Source organism: Triticum urartu, chromosome 7 (assembly GCF_003073215.2).
Source record: "Triticum urartu cultivar G1812 chromosome 7, Tu2.1, whole genome shotgun sequence".
In the NCBI taxonomy this organism is placed as follows: Eukaryota; Viridiplantae; Streptophyta; class Magnoliopsida; order Poales; family Poaceae; genus Triticum; species Triticum urartu.
The window spans coordinates 78,998,034-79,016,130 of record NC_053028.1 but is presented as its reverse complement, the minus strand read 5'-3'; the positions used below and the strand labels follow the sequence as shown (position 1 = coordinate 79,016,130).

The 18,097-nt window shown below is 44.3% G+C and overlaps 1 protein-coding gene across 3 annotated transcripts; it reads left to right on the top strand.

The window, feature by feature from the left end:
* The first annotated feature begins 5,553 nt into the window (after positions 1-5,553).
* On the top strand, positions 5,554-15,118 carry LOC125525482 (histone-lysine N-methyltransferase CLF-like). 3 transcript variants are annotated; one of them, XM_048690479.1, is made up of 17 exons: positions 5,555-5,865; positions 6,002-6,110; positions 6,191-6,304; positions 6,399-6,727; positions 6,999-7,160; positions 7,884-7,968; positions 8,085-8,234; positions 8,318-8,365; positions 8,433-8,498; positions 8,617-8,906; positions 9,661-9,754; positions 9,872-10,083; positions 11,396-11,527; positions 12,459-12,549; positions 13,991-14,038; positions 14,130-14,258; positions 14,452-15,118. In XM_048690479.1, the coding sequence occupies exons 2-17, from the start codon at positions 6,108-6,110 to the stop codon at positions 14,812-14,814; spliced, it is 2,316 nt and encodes a 771-aa protein (XP_048546436.1). In that variant the 5' UTR covers positions 5,555-5,865; positions 6,002-6,107; the 3' UTR covers positions 14,815-15,118. The 3 variants fall into 3 exon arrangements, with proteins under 3 accessions (XP_048546435.1, XP_048546437.1, XP_048546436.1); XM_048690478.1 differs by having other exon boundaries at positions 5,554-5,865; positions 9,661-10,083; XM_048690480.1 differs by lacking the exon at positions 6,002-6,110 and having other exon boundaries at positions 5,554-5,865; positions 9,661-10,083.
* The last annotated feature ends 2,979 nt before the right edge of the window (positions 15,119-18,097 follow it).

The window sequence follows — 18,097 nt, the reverse complement described above, 5'->3', positions numbered from 1 at the left end:
ACTTTTTACTACTTTCTATGTATGGTGGCGGAATCTGATTTCCCTGCATGGGTGAGGTGCTACTTTTTTTGCAAAAAAAATCAAATCTATTATAAAAGTTAGTTTTCAGGTATTTTTTGCGAAGTGGCCGATTGGAACGGCCTTTTTATTCAGAGAGAGAGAGAGAGAACGATGTTGCTGCGAAACTATGGAAAAGTATTTTGGTATTGTGTGTCTTTCGTAGTCTTAGGAGAGCACTGTGTGAATTATATCTTACTACCTCCGTCCGAATTATATCTTACTACCTCCATCCTGGTTTATTGATTCCTTTCGCATTTTATGCCAAATTTTGACCTTAAATTTAACTAACAATGTTTTAGTGCATGACATAAAAAATAATATCATTAGAAACTATGTTCTAATACGAATTCAACAATATAATTTCGGTGTCATGCATTATTATTTTGTAAATTAAATCTATAGTTAAAATTTGACACAAAATACTAAGGGGTCCCATAAACCAGGACGGAGGTAGTAGTCTCTAGAGTCTACAATTTATACAGGTTTGTCTCATTTGTGTTTTCCCCTTTTTCTTGTTCCTTTTCTTTTTTGAGGAGAGTTTTGTTTTGTTTGTGTGATCAACACAAAAGGTTGAAAGCACCCGGCCGCAGAACATCTTGGCGTCTGGTCCGATGCCGACGCCGCCACCGCCACATATAGGTTCTCGATGCCAACCGCCGGCCGCTCGTGCCGGGGGTCCGGCCCGGAGAGACCAGTGGTGTAGGCTGCAAACCGACTCTCCGACCCATGCAGCCGCTGAATCCCCAATCCTTCTCAGTTCCCTAGAGCCTAGAGCTGCCGCCGCACTTTAGCTCGTCGTGGCCGCAAAACCCTCACGTCCTGAAACCCCTCTACCTCTAACGCGCATCATCACCACCGCCGAGGTGTTGGATATTCCGATTTTGTTTTCTAGGACATTGTTAGATGTGTGTTGTTATGTTGCATGGATGAGGTGAAAGGATCAAGGCACTAATACAGGTATCAATCCCTATTTATGCAATGAATCCAGTTGGGTTACTTTCCCAAATCAATAGTGCGATATGGAATTAAATACCACCTTGGCCGCATAACCATAGTCCTCTTGCCTTACATAGTCCAGAGGGAGTATCTATTAGATACAAGTCAATCGGATATGTTAAACACACAAATATGGCATTGCAATAAAGTTAGTAAATTTTCCATGGGTATACTAACCATCCTTACCTACCCCTCCTTTGTTTTACACCATACTGATGTTTGCATTTTTTGAGGAAATGATTATTCTTAAAAGGAAGCACTCTGGTCATGTGGTGAGACAATGGGGTTACACCAAACTACATTTTTGCACTTGTAAATTCTCACATGGTTTGTGGTTAACCCTCCATCATTTTACATTTTTCACCAAAATACCGAACCACATCACAATAATTAACGTAGCTGGGTCCCACCTCTTAGGACGTATGAGTTTGCTAACCTACTCATGCTCCCGCCGTGCGGTGGTGGCGGGGATGGCGGGTAGTAAAATAATTCCATAGATATTCAACCATGCCCCCTTTATAATCTCCTTTCCCATCGATCCCCGTAGCGAAACCCTCTCTCATCTCTTCTCAATGAAAAAACACGTCATTCCGGGGAGGAAAAGAATGCGTGACCAAGCCCTAAATATGCGAGGGGGCAAAGCCCAAGCCTTTTGTCCACATGACGTGGGTGCGGCCGTGGCATTGCTCTCAATCGCCGCATCAGGGAGCGACTCCCATCCGTCTCCCTACACAACCGAGGTTTGCATGTTTATTTCAATTATTTCATATCTTTTGTGGTCCGAGACGGGGATGGTATCAGGAGTCTCCATTAATATATGGGAAACACAAATAAGTATATGCATATGTTTTGCAACGACAGATGTATGTCAGAATTCTAGATCGGGACGTAGTGATGCATGTTGGATTTCGGTTTGAATCTCAATTAATTTGCTTTGATTTATGCATATATCTCAATCCGTAGTTATGTTTTATGTTTATAATGGGTTGTGGACGATAGCTCAAGTTTCAGGTGTTACTAGCTACTAGTGGTTGGGGCCTGCCTTTGCGGGCCTCTTGAGAAAAAGTGGTGCGTGTATTTCTTCCTCTCAAAGAAAAAACCTCAACTTCATCTCAAAACTAAAAAGAAAACTTTCTCACAATGTGTGAACATCACATCCATCTCAAAAAGAAAAAGTAAAAGCCTGCAAAACATTCTTAAAATGAAAAAGAAACAAAAGTCTCACTTCCATCTTTAAAAAATAATCTCGAAAAAAGAACTTTTCTCGAAAGAAAAAAAAGGTCTCAATTTCGCCTTCCAAAAAAAATCAAAAAGTTTTTCAATTTCATCTTTCAAAAGAAATCAAAAAGTTTCTTGGCACGGCCAACTAGCATGCGCCACGTGGCCATGCTGGTTGGCCGCCATTCTCCCCTAGGTTAATGTATTTGATTTTGGTTTCGAGTACGATACTTTTTACTACTTTCTATGTATGGTGGCGGAATCTGATTTCCCCTACTTGGTGATGGTATCTCCAGCCGCGCCCTTAGGAAGGCCTCCCCAGGCGATTTTTTCGCGCCGGCGCCAAAAAAACGGCCCAGTCGCGCCCCAGGAGCCCGATTTTCGCCGGCCTGGGCCGAAAATAGCGCCGGCGGACCCAGGCCGAACCCGGCGCGCTGGGGGGCGCCCGGGGGCGCCGGGGCGAACTGTTTTGGCGCGAAACAGCCGCGGGCCCGCCGCGTCAGCGACACGGCGCCTCGTCTTCCCCCAAAGGCCTCGGTTCCCACGGGGAATCAATGCCAAGGCTGCCGCCGGTCAGCCTTGCCATTGATTCCTCACGGGCGGCGCGTCACGGGACGGCGCGCCGACGCCTCCCCTTCCTCGCACGTGTACACACGGGTGCGGCGCGGCTATATAGCCGGTGGCCTGCACTCGCCTGTGCCCACACCAGCCCCGCCCCTCGCCGCCGCCCAGCTCCTCCCTCTCCCTACCTCTCCCGAGCGCCGCCGCCCAGCCCCTCCCTCTATCTCTCTACCTCTCCCGAGCCCGTCGCCATGGCAGAACGCTTCCCCGGAGACGAGGCAGTGGCCAACGGCTTCGGCCGCCGTTCGCTCCACGAACAGGAGTCCTGGCTCCTGTTCTAGGCGAACATCCCGGCGCCGCCGGACATGCGCGCCGGGCCGACAGGGTGGAGGCTCAGCGCCGGGGGAGTGCCCATTCCCCTGTTGCCCGACGCAGTGGCGAAGCCGAAGTACTTCGCCGAGGAAGTCGAGGTCGTGCGCGCCTCCCTCACCGACGCCCAACTCTCCCTTCCCCAGTACGCCGCCGACAACCACACGGCTTGGGCGGCGTATTTCGAGCGCCGCCAGCAGCAGCGCTTGGCGTCCATCAACGGCGCGCCAGTGGTTGGCGGTCGGCAGAACAGCGAGGGGCGCCACCTGTGGTGGGGCGTCCCCGGCCGCACACTCGAGGGCGTGCTGACGTACCTCGAAGGCGGCAACGACCCGCCGTTGGCGTACCCGGCGAGGGCGGCCGCCCCGGCGCAGCACCGACGCGCCGGGCCATGGGCGCCAAGGAGGTTTGGGTCCTCCTCCTTTTCTTCCTCCTCCCGATCTTCATCGCACTCCTCCGGCACTCCGGCCCTGCTCGGCGTCAAGGCCGAGCCCGCGGCGGAGACGCCGCTCGGCCGGCGCACTCGCAGCGCCGGCATCGTCATCAACGAGGGCGGCCGGCGCGCCTACTCGTCGGCTCCTCCTCCGCGCTTCGTCAAGCCAAAGACGGAGCCGGGGCTCGCGCCTGTGAAGACGGAGCCGGGGCTCGCGCCGGTGAAGAAGGAGCCGGCCGCGCCGGTGACGACGGAGCTCGACGACGACGACGCGGCCCTGGAATGGGCATGCAGGGACTCCATAGCGATGGAGAAGGAGCGCCTGGAGAAGGCGAAGGAGCGCCAGCGCGCCGCCCTGCTTCGCTTCGCGGAGCGTCGACGCGGCCGCGACGAAGGCGGAGTCGTCGTCATCTGCGACAGCGACGACGACGACGACGATGCGCCGCCACCAGTCCGCCATGGCGACGCCGGGCAGGGGTCCAGCAGGGGCGCCCGCGTCAAGGAGGAGAAGGCTGACGACGACGATGGCGGCGACGGCGGCGACTTCAGCCAATTTTTCCTTTAGATTAGTTTATGTATATGTGCTATGTAATGAAAATCCGCGAACTTCGTCGAAATGTGCCGAAATTTATCGTGTTTGGCCGAATTTTATCGTGTTTAAGCTGAACTTCGCCGAACTTCTTTTATTTTAAAACGTGCCCGGGGGCGGCCCTGGGGCCGGCGGCTGGGGACCAACTCGCCCCCAGGCCCAATTTTTGCGCCGGCTCACCCCCAGGCGGCGATTTTAGGCGCCCCCTGAGGGGCCAACGGCTGGAGATGCCCTGAGATGCTAATTTTCGTTTTTCTTTTTCCAAAAAGATCAAATCTATTATAAAAGTTAGTTTTTGATAAAAAAAAGTTTATGAACGGCCGACTGGAACGACCTTTTCATTCACTGAGAGAGAGAAAACAATGTTGCTGGAGAGTATTTTCGTATTGTGTGTCTTTGGTGCTTTTAGGAGAGCTTGTGTGAATTATATGTTAGAGCATCTCTAGCAGACACCGTAAAAGTGGTTAAACTCTTATAATTTTTGGTTTTGAAAGTTTTGATAAAAAAAATGTATAGAATAGGCACAGTAAAATTGTCAAACACGTAAATATTTTCCAGGCCACCAAAAACCCACACCCGAGACCCTTGTATTTAAAGGCTCGGAGGCCAAACTGAGGGTGCCCCGTATACCGGTCAACGCTGGCTGTGGGTAGATTTCTTGCCCCAAATGTCACCGAACCAACACCGGAGTCTAGGATCTGGCGAAATTCGTCGCATCCGGTCCTTCTTCGTCGTGTCCAACCACACACAGGTCCATCTGGTGAGGTCCCAATCTAATTCCTCTACTTTCTCCTCCCGTATTTGTATCGCAGCAACCCTTTCAGCCCTTCTCCATCGTTTCTGCCATGGTCATTCATGTTGGCCGCTTGGACCGGGCTGGCCTCCCGCGGCTCCTTGCGGCCTAGGTCGGGGTAGTGGCGGCGGGGCAAGGCCAGGAGCGGCGGGGAACGACGGACGGGGGGAGGGGGGGGGGTCGGGGGCGGCGGGGGAGGATGACTGGCAGCCGGCTGAGCGATCAGAGGAACAAGAAAACGAGTGTAGAAGACGACCCAAGGAATATCCGTTTGCGGTGGAGAATATTCGGTTTTACGGGTGCCATTTGCATGGTCTATTCTGCGCGAGGCAAAATTAATTCAAAAACCACATTTTGCGCGGCCTGTAAAGGCCTTTTCCGGGCGCGAGTTTACGGTGTCTGTTAAAGATGCTTTTAATCAGTGTACAATTTGTACAATTTTGCTCGTTTGTGTTTTTCCTATTTTCTTGTTTTTTCCTTTTTTAGGAGAGTTTTGTCTCGTTTGTGCGCTCGGCACAAAAGGTTGAAAAATACACCACCCCGCCGCCGCGCTCCGCCGAGGGCACGCTGTCCCCGCCGCAGAGCATCTCAGCGTCCGGTCTGATGGCCGCCGCCGCCACATACAGGTTCTCGGCGCCAACCGCCGGCCGCTCGGGGTCCGGCCCGGAGAGACCTAGTGGTGTAGGCTGCAATTCGACGCTCCGACCCAATGCGGCCGCCGAATCCCCAATCCTTCTCTGTGCCCTAGAGGCTAGAGCTGCCGCCGCACCGTAGCTCGCCGTCGGCGCGGACGCCTCACGGCCCCAAACCCCTCCGCCTGCAACGCGCATCGCCGCCGCCGCCGAGGTGCTCAACATTTCGTTTTTTAGGGTGTTGTTAATCCTGTATTCCCCCTCTCTCGAATTCAGGAGCTGCCATTGGAGTTTTGCTTAGCAAATTATGAGTTCAGTTTATAACGTTGGTACCTGATCATATGCCCCAGTTCACTACTGTGCTTAGCAGCTGGGAGTTATCTGCAAAGTGGAATCCACACTTCTGTTGTGCATTGTGTCCTGAATCCTGACCCCCTGTAATGTTGAGTGGAACTAATGGTTGGGGTCTAATATCGCCTCTCTTTTCGGCTCTGTGTGAGTGTGTTACGCATGTGTTGATGAAGTTACTGTCGATGCAGGTTCCTCAGGATGATGAGGCTATACCGGATGGAGAATTAGGAGAGGTCTCCGTTTCAACTTATGTTAACTCGTTGAAGAATGAGTTCGCGACACTTCGTTCCGCTGAGATTAAGGTGCTTTGAAACCACACATTCTGTACTCCCCTCCGCATTTATTAATCAGATATTCCTGGTGTCATTTGTCTGGTTGTTATAATTTTTTTTCCAGGATATGGTAGAGAATAACAAGATTAAGCTCAGCACCATTATGCAGAGCAATCGTGGTTCTTCAACAATCTGGCAAACGAGTGCATTGGATGGTACAGGTTTAGCCACGAATCTGCTGACACCTAGGCAAGACGATGTGTCGTGCTCAACGCTTGGTCTTGAACTGTGCCTTGCTGAGAAAGATGGTGGCAGTTCTCAAGAAGATAGTCCGTATGGCACATTGACTGCTACTTTGGGTGGAATTCTCACTGCAAAGAATGCTAATAAGCCAATTGAACTACCAACAGTGTCAGGCCTTCCACCTTATACAACATGGGTGTTTTTGGACAGGTCTGTTTCGTATCACAAGCACTTCCCAACCTCCCCAAAACTGATGCAGATGTATTAAATATTGAATCTCTGTGTGTTGCTACTGCACGGTTGAGGTAGAGAGCAGCAGCAACAGCTTATGATTAGATTGAGGGCATGCTTTGAATGGAAGTGTTTGCTGATAGGGATTTTAATAGTATATTTTGTACATAAGAGTTTTACTTTTCTCCTTTTGCAAGAGTAAGGTCTCGTACTGTTTCTGAGAAAAAAGATTTCTGGGGGTTTCATGCAGGAACCAGAGGATGACCGAAGACCAATCTGCATTTCATCGACAAAATATTTACTATAATGCAGATTGTGGTAAAGCTTTAATGTTCAGTGATAGTGAAGATGAAGTTGTTGAGGATGAAGAGGAGAAAAGGGAATTCAAAAGCTCTGAAGATTGTTTTATTCGGTAAACAAACTTGGGGTTTCCATTGTTTTCTTTTGCATCACTTTACCTTACCTAGGTTTAACTTCTGCACTTATTTGTGACTGACATCTGCTATGGTTTAAGAATCACAGTTTTTTGAATGATCGCTATTGCACTTACTTTTCTTTAAAGCAATAAGTTTGTCGTATTTTCCTTTATTGATTGCACACACTTTACTTTAAATTTAAAGATTGTCACAACTTTATTTCACAAGACATAATATATCAAGATTTATACAGTAGTATGAAAGTAGTGCAAATACAAAATATCACTTATGTAATTATTGTGGCATGCATAGGTCCACTTCATTTTCATGTAGTAGAGAACTTCAATAGCAATAAGTTACACATGTGTGGCTTTTTTACTTTTCTACCTAGGGTCTCTTCTGTTGCTGCTGCTGTCTAATTATTTTTCATTGTGGGAACATAATCAAACTAGCCTAGCTTGGACCCCCAGAAAAGTAAGGTTATTGAGTTTTATCCAAACTGGGTGCAGGATTTGCTTTTACCATATTGTTCAGGAACAAAATTATCGAGTTTACACTGTCTACCTCTAATCTGAGTAGTCTGTTGATGAGTTTACATCTTTCTTAAACTTGATAGATCAACAATATATTTTGGCTTCTGCTATAAGATGTCTTTCTCTCGCTGGGCATTTTGATGTTCTGGTGTAATAATTTATGTTCCTCCTCTACTTTCATGTTAGGATGACCATTGACGGATGTGGCATGTCTGATGAAGTGCTGGAGACCCTAGCTCAATGTTTTGAGAAGACTGCTGGTGATATAAAGGTTAGCTTTCTCTTCATAGTCAGTTAATCTCAATAGCATTCTGGCCATTTGGGCTTTTCCTTTTCCAATTTACATTTTCACCATTGACAATAACACACATAGCCCTATTTTTACAGGCCAGATATGAGATCTTACAAGGAGAGAATACTGAAGGTTCTTCCAAAGAAGTGCCCAAACTTAATGCCAAACTGAAAGATATCTACCACGATAAAGATTTGGCTGCAGCATTGGATTCCTTCGATAATCTCTTTTGTCGGCGATGCCTAGTATGCTCATCTATCAATCATCATGTGATATATGTAATGCCTCTTGTTGCTGATGAATATTCTTCTCATCGTGACATTGGCAGGTTTTTTATTGCAAACTACATGGGTGTTCTCAAGATTTAATATTTCCTGTAAGTTTTGTTCCAGAATTATTTCCAAAATTACGTGTTTTTTCTTATTTGTGCCTTCTTCATACAGGCAGAAAAGCAATCACCTTGGGACAGCATGGATGATGGACCATGTGGTAGTCATTGTTATAAACTGGTTCGTATTTTATGGTGTATATGACTTCTGAAAAGCTGCTTGTCTTCTCTGACAATTTTGATTATGAAAAATAAGCACCGACTTGCATTGATACTGTTCTCAAACCATATATTGACAGGCCACCAAACACAAAGATTCAGTTGCATACTCACAACATAATTCTCCAAGCACAAGTTCTTGGAAGAAGGATGCACATCAAATGGAGAATAACTCAGCTTTAGTGGAAGATCGTAATTATTTGATGGTGGAAACAAATAATGAGCATTCAGCAACAGATGGTCATGATAGTTCGAGGAAGGAAGAATTAGTCGATAAGAATATATGCAGGCAAGAAGACAATCTTGTATCCTGGATGGTGATTGAGCAAGAGCTTCTAGTTAAAGGTGTGGAGATTTTTGGAAGGAACAGGTTGGACCTTTCTCCTCATGACTGAATTTATACCTTGAACTTAATGTTAGTGTGTTACTACTCCCTCTGTAAAGAAATATAAGAGTGTTTAGGTCACTACTTCAGTGATCTAAACGCTCTTATATTTCTTTACGGAGGGAGTATTATACAACCAGTCAGGTCAAAGTTCCTATGTAGCTTTGAATAACCTGTCAACATAATTCTGAACTAAGTAAGGTTATGTGTGAAGGGTTATGCTCCGCCATTTGGAAGATTTTGATCATGGATCCTTAATGAGTAATGTTTATCCATAATTCTTCATGCCTTCTACTTACCTCATCATCATCCTAGACGTGTGAAGCTGTAGTGGGGATTGGAAAAACGTTGGAGAATGGAATGTTTAAAAATTCTTGTTATTGGAAGTTGCATGGACTATGACCATCGGCTTAGAAACATAACTACAAAAATATTTCCACTAATGATTTAATTTTAAAATTTTAGCTCCACAGTCCCACTACCACTTATATTTTTTAGGGCACTGATTTTTTTTGATAGGGCGCAAAACTACTCATTTTCCATGAAGATTTGCAAGCACATGTCACTTGCATCTGTCTTCTTTTCTTGGATTGTTGACAGTCGGAAGTTATTCTTGGGATTTTACTAACTCCGGGGGCCGAATCATCATTCTCCATTATCATTATTGTAGTCATAGGGTTACCCTGCTTTCTGGAATTAATAGTCATAAGACTGAACCTGTGGGTTTCTTTTCATGCAGTTGTTTAATTGCTCGGAACCTTCTTGATGGAGAGAAATCATGCAGTGATGTTTTTCAGTATATGAATTATATTGAGAACAGCAGCACATCTGAGGTTTTTAGCGGTGTTCTTTCTCTTGTTAAAGGATTCATAAAAGTAGGTTTCAGTTTACTCTCTATATTTTCACCCGGGTGGTATCTTATGTTAGTGCTGCCAATGTTGACATCACAGGGGCATGAGTTGGGCCTGGGTTCACGGCGTCCTAGAAAGCAAGGAAAGGTGAAGCATATCTCAAGATCTGCAGTCTACCCTCTCATAACGAAAAGGATTGCAGCAAGGAAGGGTGAGCTTCGTCAGCATTACAATCCATGTGGTTGTCAATCTGCATGTGGGAAACAGTGTCCATGTCGGGAAAATTATACAAGCTGTGAGAAATTCTGTGGGTGAGTTAATTGTGTTCCTTTACAAAATTTTGCATCATTATGCTTAAGTTTCTATGCATTTGAAGTATATAGATATATTTTTCTTCTATGTATCGCTGATCTCTCCCATGGTCTAATCTACTTTGGCTGGTACCAGAAATATTGTTTGCCGTCTGCTGCAGTGTGGCTTGGTTTGGTACTCATCCTTTGTTTAGGCTAGCTAATTGCCCGGGCATTCAGTGGCGGAGCTACGGCAAGGCCAAACAAGGCCATGGCCCGCCCAACCAAACAAGAATTCAGTGTAGAGTGATGCTAATTTTCGTTCCTGGGTGCAAATTTTTAGGTGTATATCTTAATCTAGCCATTTTTGGCCCGCCCAGTTATGTGTGTGTAGCTCCGCCACTGCGGGCATTGCAACGGGGGGATACATATTCTAGTTATCCTCCCGTCCGATGCTCAATGAACTTTCATAATTAACATGATCCTCATGTCTAAAGAATGATACTCTCCATAAGTAATGTGATCCCCCCAACCAAAGAATGGTACTCTATAATTAACGTGATCTTCCCGTCCAGCGCTCGATGATACTTTCCATAATTAACCTAATCCTCCCGTTCAAAGAATGATACTCTCCATAATTAATGTGATCCTCTCGTCCAAAGAATGATACTCTCCATAATTAACGTGAAACCAACAAACTTATGAAACCAAACCAGACCACGACGTACCATCACGACCGCAGACTCCACTTTAATAGTAGAGATTATGCTTGCTTAGTCCTATTGTAGGTGAACTGAGGCTGCCTGTCCTCCTTGATATCAATACCATTGCTGATGTATCTTATATTTATAGATGTAGTTTGCTTTAACTTCCTGTTATATTGTTTAATATACCGAATGAATACTGTGTAGTTGAGTTACTGTCTCATGACTCGTTACCATCCTTGAACTCTTTATAGAGAATATCTAAGAATTCAAAAAAGATTTTACGATGCTGCATAATAGATGGATCAACTCTCAGAAGAGAATGAAATCAAATACTCCCTCCTATTCGTATTAATTGTCGCTGAAACGGATGTATCTAGACGTATTTCAGTGCTAGATACATACGTTTGAGCAACAACTAATATGGATCGGAGGGAGCACTACTCTTAGGTCCTCGATAATTTGTTATTATTACTTCATTTGAGAAATTCCATTTTTTATTGTAATGAGCTGTAAAGACGGATGAACACACATACGGTAGCATGCAAACAATTTGATATCCTCATCCTTATGTCATCATTTAGAGATTGTTATCTGTTGTGTGGAATTTTATGCTCCTTGCATTCCAGGTGTCCGAAAGCATGCAAGAATCGTTTTCGAGGTTGTAAGTGTGCAAAGGCTCAGTGTCGCAACCGCCAGTGCCCATGCTTTGCTGCTGACAGGGAATGTGATCCTGATGTGTGCAGAAACTGTGGGGTAGGGTATGTATCTGCAACTGGGGAACCTTTGAAAGATCGTGTAGTTAATTTTTAATGATCTGTTTAGACAGACTTGTGATTTTTGTTCTTTGCACTCTATGATCCAACCTGCACCAAAGTAGTTCAAAATTACCATTCTAATTTTTTTATCTCAAGATACTCATTTCTGCAACTAAAGCTTAAACAATGGGACTGAATTTAAGTTAATAAAATAAATTTGTAGCCATCAGCCATAGCCGACAATCATCATGCCTATTAATTTGATATGATGTTGCCCATTTGCTAGCATAGTTAATTGAATGCTCATGTGTACCAGTGCATTGTTTAAAGGGGGTGAAAACATATCTGTTTCCCATTTGTTTATGCACTTTGTTTAACTCTGCTAAAATATGACGTAATGATATACTGTGTAAATAAATTAGAACAATATCTTATTTGCGATGGGTTTTTACCTGAACTCCGAAAGTTACTTTCTGAAATCATGTCAATGATGGGAAATCTTCTGACTTTGTAGTTTACTTCAATTGTTAATTTGTTATGCATGTATATGGAGTTAAGCAGCAAATCTTGGACAGCAACTTCACTTGAGTAACTTATTTTTGAAAGCAATCTCAGATGTATGAAGGGCCAGTTCTTTTGGCGGCTTAAAAAATAAGGCGCCTCCTCCCCAGCTTTCCCCATAAGCCGCCTCTCTCATTCATTGGGGCTTCTGAACTAGTTATGGGATAATTAATTTAGAAGCCTCAACAAATTTAGGGCGCGGCTTATTTTTTAAGCTGGGGAGAGGCAGCTTATTTTTTAAGCTACCCAAAAGAACTGGCCGTCAGAGTTATCCAGTCCTGCTTAACAGGGTGTTCCATTAGTGCCTTGTGGAAGTGGTTTGCTTCATAAGTTTTTTAGAACAACATTGAACTGTTCCTTTTCTAACCTACAGGTGTGGTGATGGTTCATTGGGAGTCCCCAACCAAAGAGGTGATAATTATGGATGCCAGAACATGAAACTGCTTCTTAGACAACAACAAAAGGTAAACAACAATGCACTTATGCTTATCAGATGCTGTGGACATCTTGTTTATAATTTCTTTGAGTCGATACTTGATTGATGATTTCTCATCCCATCCCTTACTAAACTGAAGATAAAGATAAGGACAGAAGATACTTTGTGTGCATAACTGCAGGCTCAAATGTCCAATCCATTACACAGTTGTACTTATAGATAGTTTCACCAGACCATGGTCTGAATTGCTATATGCTATTTAAACATGATTTAAGTGTTAGATCTCTTTTGAGCTACCTCTCGTTAGTGTTGAAGCCGGTATCCCATATAGGCCCTTTAGGAACTAATTCCTTATGAGCGATGGTTTTTCTTGGTTATGGGTTTTCTGCTACGTTGCATGGATTCTTAGCTACGTATCGGATTCACGATACGGGGATACGCCCGATAAGGCAATTTTCTAAAAACTAGGATATGGGGATACATTTGTATATACATATTAATTATTAAAAATATGAAAAAAATAATGAGATTTTGGTAGGAAGCGTACTGTTTTATTGACACAATTGCTTAACAAAATTCTGAATATCTTCGGTTAATCCATTCTTCCTTCGATGGACGATGTTGATGGTTCGACATAATTGCTTAACAAATATGGTAATCACATTCGCAATTCTCACATCTCATTCACACGCACATAGTCGCATAGATAGATAATAGCATAATTTAGGTTCAAGTTTTCATACTACAAACCAGTCCACAAATGAAAACAAGAGTTCACAACCAATTCACAAATAAAACAGGAGTTCACATCACAGAAGTTTAGAAAGAAAATAGGAGTTTTTCACGCCGAACGAAGGGGTTGTTGTATCCAAAACGTATCCCAGAGGTATCCTAGATGTATCAAATATTTTTTTAAATCGATAAATCACAGGATACGTACGGGATACGTATCGGGCTGTATCGGGGCAGTATCCGGCTTGATACGCGCACTTTCTGAAGTATCCATGCAACGTTCTGAAGTATCCGTGCAACGCAAGTTTTCCGAGCCAGCTATGAGCCAATTTGGATACTAAAACAAACTGATACCGTGAACTTGATTCAAGCCAGACACTTTTTTCAGCAAAAACTTTTCTTACCATCAATTGAAGTTTAATTAGTAGCCTTTGAGAACAGCATTTTTTCTTCTGAAATAAAGGAAAAAGAAAATTGGATAATGCCACCTTTGTTTTAAAAAAAGGCATTAACAGATATTGGAGGCAAACTGCATTTTTATGTTCACGATTGACTTAATGTTGTGACACAACACATCGGATACCCGGTAAAACACATGCCTCCCTATGAAATATTCACTTTTCTTAGGGAAATAAAATACTCACTTTCTTTTAGAATGTCCTGCCCCTCTTTCGAACAAAAAAAACCATATTTTTAGGCCTGTTGATGGTATTGAATTAGTGTGACTTTTGTTTCAGGTTGTACTTGGGAGATCTGATGTTTCTGGATGGGGAGCATTCGTTAAGGTAAAACTGCTCCTTTCATCCTCTTCACCATTCTTTTCCAGTACCCCAGAATAATGTTGGCAAGCATGAATATCTTTTCCACAATCTTCAGAATACTGTTGGCAAGGATGACTGTCTTGGGGAGTACACTGGGGAGCTTATTTCTCATAGGGAAGCAGCCAAGCGTGGACAGAGATATGACCGTGATAATTCATCATTCCTTTTCAACTTAAATACTGAGGTACGTGTGCAGAAATATACCAGTTACAGTATGCAAACATTCACGGTTACATGTGGGACTGATCACTAGATTTAGCTATAGTGCTTTTACATGAGCTGAGTTATTCTCCTTCTCAGCTCGGTTTATTCAAAAACCTGTATTCTATATCTGATCCAGACGCTAGCTGTTGCTTATGCATACTCTTTGGACGCAGTTTGTTCTCGATGCCTTCAGGATGGGCAACAAGCTGAAGTTTGCCAACCATTCCCCTGATCCGAATTGCTATGCCAAGGTTATGTTTGTAGCAGGCGACCATAGGGTGGGCATATTCGCCAATGAGCGGATTAATGCAGGCACGGAGATTTTTTATGATTACCATTACGCGCCTGACGAAGCACCAGCGTGGGCTCTGAAGGCTGATGATGCCACTGGAGCGAAAGACCCCGGTCAATCTTCCAGTGGAAGCGCAAAGAAGGCTGATGCTCCTGGAGCAAAAGACCCCGGGCAATCTTCCAGCGGACGAGCAAAGAGGCCTCGGAAGTCTTCCAGAGGGCGACCGAGGAAGCATGCCCGGTGAAGAAACACCATTGGTTGATTCTTTTTGTCACGGGGCTGAAATTCAGAAGCTACCTCAGCACCTTTATTTTGAACTTTGACATTCGTTGGCACCTTTATCAGCACTCCTTGTGGATGGAGCATGAACCATTTAATAAGTGTCGGGTTTTATTCAGCCCTAGGGCTTGTAATAAGGTGCCCACGCCGTAGCGGCGATTGGGGTCAGTGGTGTTGCGGGCATCCGGTCTATTTGGCTGGAAACTGCACCGGACGCTGTATCAGTTTCGGTGGCCGGCGATCATGCTGCGCCGTTGGTTTAATTGAATAACTATGTTCAATGTATGTTGTGATCTGTGCCCTGCACAGCGAGTTTTTTTTTGCCTTTGTTGGTGCGTTTGCACTTCCCAGACCGCACATGCTGATCCAGGCGAGATGATGGTCGTTGCGAGGGATTTGTCGTTCGAGCAACACGCCCTGTCATCATGGCTTGCTGTTGCTGGTTTGGCAATCAAGATGCAAGGGCCGTCCATCAGATATACTCGTATGCTGAGTTGCCATCTCACTTGTGGTAAATTTGATGGAGGGTCAAAGTCAGCCTGGAGAGAGTTGGTGTGGTCTGATGAAAAAGTTCAGGCAGGTTTTCGCCTCTCGTAGACTGCTCCAATTAATCTGTTACAGTAACAGATTAATTGGAGCACTCCGTAGTAAATTCTGCTAGCTCTTAATCGAAGAGTTTGTAGTTTGGATGCCGAAGTATTTCTAGATTTCTTCTGTTGTATGGTCAAAGTTTATATGCTTCGATTCTTATATCATTTTTGCGGGGAAGTTTATATGCTGTAATTCTTAAATCATGTGATCAGTTTGAGATAGCTTCAATCTACGAACAGATTATATCATCAACGAAGTGATGGACAACATACATGACACACGGTTAGTCTTGGATCAAATAATAAGTTGCGTGATAATTTTTCACAATGCTGCATGTAGTAATCAGATGATATATAGTTCTAGCGGATCAATTTGTCCAAGCATCGATAACATTCCTCTTAAGAATTTCTTTAGCTATGTAGCACACACAGCTCCATTTCCATACTATTGGAGAGGAGAGGAAAATCATATGTGCATATTGTACCTTCCTAATTTCTATATATATGTACGTATAGACTATATAATATATGTAGATGCACCACATATATATATATGTCCACGCCCACACGTATTTTTACACGAAAAATAAAAGAAGGATTTGGACGTCCTGATCATACAGACATTTCTGCATGATTCGTTAGGCTCATATAGATATAGTAGCAAACGAGGAATTAATTACTAACCCATCAATCAGTACAGATATAGCTTAACCCAGATCGCTGGTACACCAGGTGAATGAATCATCAGTCATCAGAGCCTCAGCTCCAAGTCCAGCTCCTCGCTGCTCCCGGGACCTTTCTTCTGCGCGCCGCCGCCGTCGGCCGGCGGTGCGGCGGCTTGGCGGCGGCGCTCGTCGCGGTGGACGTTCATGTGGCCCCCGAGCGCCTGCGCGTTGGTGAAGCCTCTGTTGCAGAAGCTGCACTCGTGGTACTCCCTCGCCCGCCTCGCCGCGGCGTCCTCCGGCGAGCCCACCTTGCTGCCACCTCCCTCCATCGGACCAGCGGACCTAGCTAGGCGAGAGCTGACTCTGTGTGTGTGTGTGTGTGTGTGTGTGTGTGTGTGTGTGTGTGTGTGTGTGTGTGTGAGTAGCCTCTAGTAAGTGTCGTGGAGCTCGTTGTGGTTCGATGGATCCTAGGAACTCCGATTCTTGTGATTGGATCTTGGGAACGCAACAATGGCAGCGGTATATTTATAAGTGGTTGCTGGCTTCGGGGACGCGGAGACCCCGGCCGGCCATTGCCGGCCTAGTTGGCAGATATAGCGTGGCGGTGCGGGTGGGTGTACTATGCCGACGCTGATGGGCCGTGAGAGGCTGGTTTATACATATGTAGCCATGTAGCTCTACCGCCCACCTGATTTTGATCATAGCGTACACTGCATCTCTTCCAATCCTTTCGAAACCCAGGCACGCATGGAAGCATTATTATTATTATTATTATTACTACTAGCACAGATGCCCGTGCGTTGCAACGGGAGAAACTTTTGGTATGGATTCAAATTTAGCGAGAATTGTTCGATCTTGTTCATTTCACCAACTTGCTCGATGCGCACCTTCTTCTAGTCAACATTGACAAAGCGCCCGTTCTTCTGCCCAACTGTGACAAATTCTATATCTATATCGATAGAGGAAGGTAAAAAATTGAAAAAAAAATCTAGTGCACCCCATATCTTAAAAAGTCAAAAATATGGTTACTCACCCCGCCAAAAAAGGTTACTTTCCTCTCTAATTATTGTTGTTATGATAGTGTAAACATAATGTAATTGTCATCGTGTCTGCCGGAGTTTCACTAAAAGGGAATAAAAGGAAAATGAGCTAAAATCAGGAACCGAGTAAGAAAATTATGAAACTTAGAAACTTTTGTTCAAAATTGTACAATTAAAAGCTTGATTTTATCTGAAAATCAAATTAATAACATAAAGTTTAAATATAAAATAATTTAATTTAATGTTGGATTTCCTACTAATTAATTTCGTGATATGCATATATATGCCCGCTTTTTAAATAGAAAGGCAATCAGCGACAATAACTATCCCCGCATGCATCTTACTTTTTTTAGATCTGCATCTCCGCCTTTAAGTAGGAAAGCAATCAAGCTGCACTTAAATCATTGCCTTCCCGTGGAGTCAACTTCTTCATTTGCCTTTTTTCCTTGGCATTATTCCTTCCTTAGATTCTTGTCTTTCTAATTGCAGATAGTCATTTATTTCTTAGATTCTTGGGGCAGCTCTGCTTATTTTTCAGGCAATTCATAATCTAACACATGCATGGCTTTAGCCCAGTTGGTTGTGCACATTGAGCTGAAACGGCAGGTCATTAGTTCGATCACCATGAAAATCAATTAATTTTTGCTGCTGCTCCACTACAATCTCGGCCCATATGCAAGGGCAACGGCGCTGCTCATAATCTCGGCCCATGTGGGGCAAAGCCCATGACGGACAGAAAATTGTAATTTGTCGAATTTATACTGATGGCAACATTAGTACCACCTTGTGTATATATATTTTAAATTTAAACTGAAAGCGTAAATTCACGGGAGAAAGCGTATTGTGACGGTGAACCCAAGAGTCAGTCCGTGCTTTATTATTATTATTATTATATATATATATATATATTATATTATTATTATATTATTATTACTAGCAAAAATGCCCGTGCG

Excerpts from the sequence above, each read along its gene's own strand:
- LOC125525482 (XM_048690478.1), top strand. Across the intron at positions 7,969-8,084 it reads AGACTGCTGGTGATATAAAG|GCCAGATATGAGATCTTACA; the intron begins GTTAGCTTTCTC and ends CTATTTTTACAG. Across the intron at positions 10,084-11,395 it reads AGCTGTGAGAAATTCTGTGG|GTGTCCGAAAGCATGCAAGA; the intron begins GTGAGTTAATTG and ends CTTGCATTCCAG.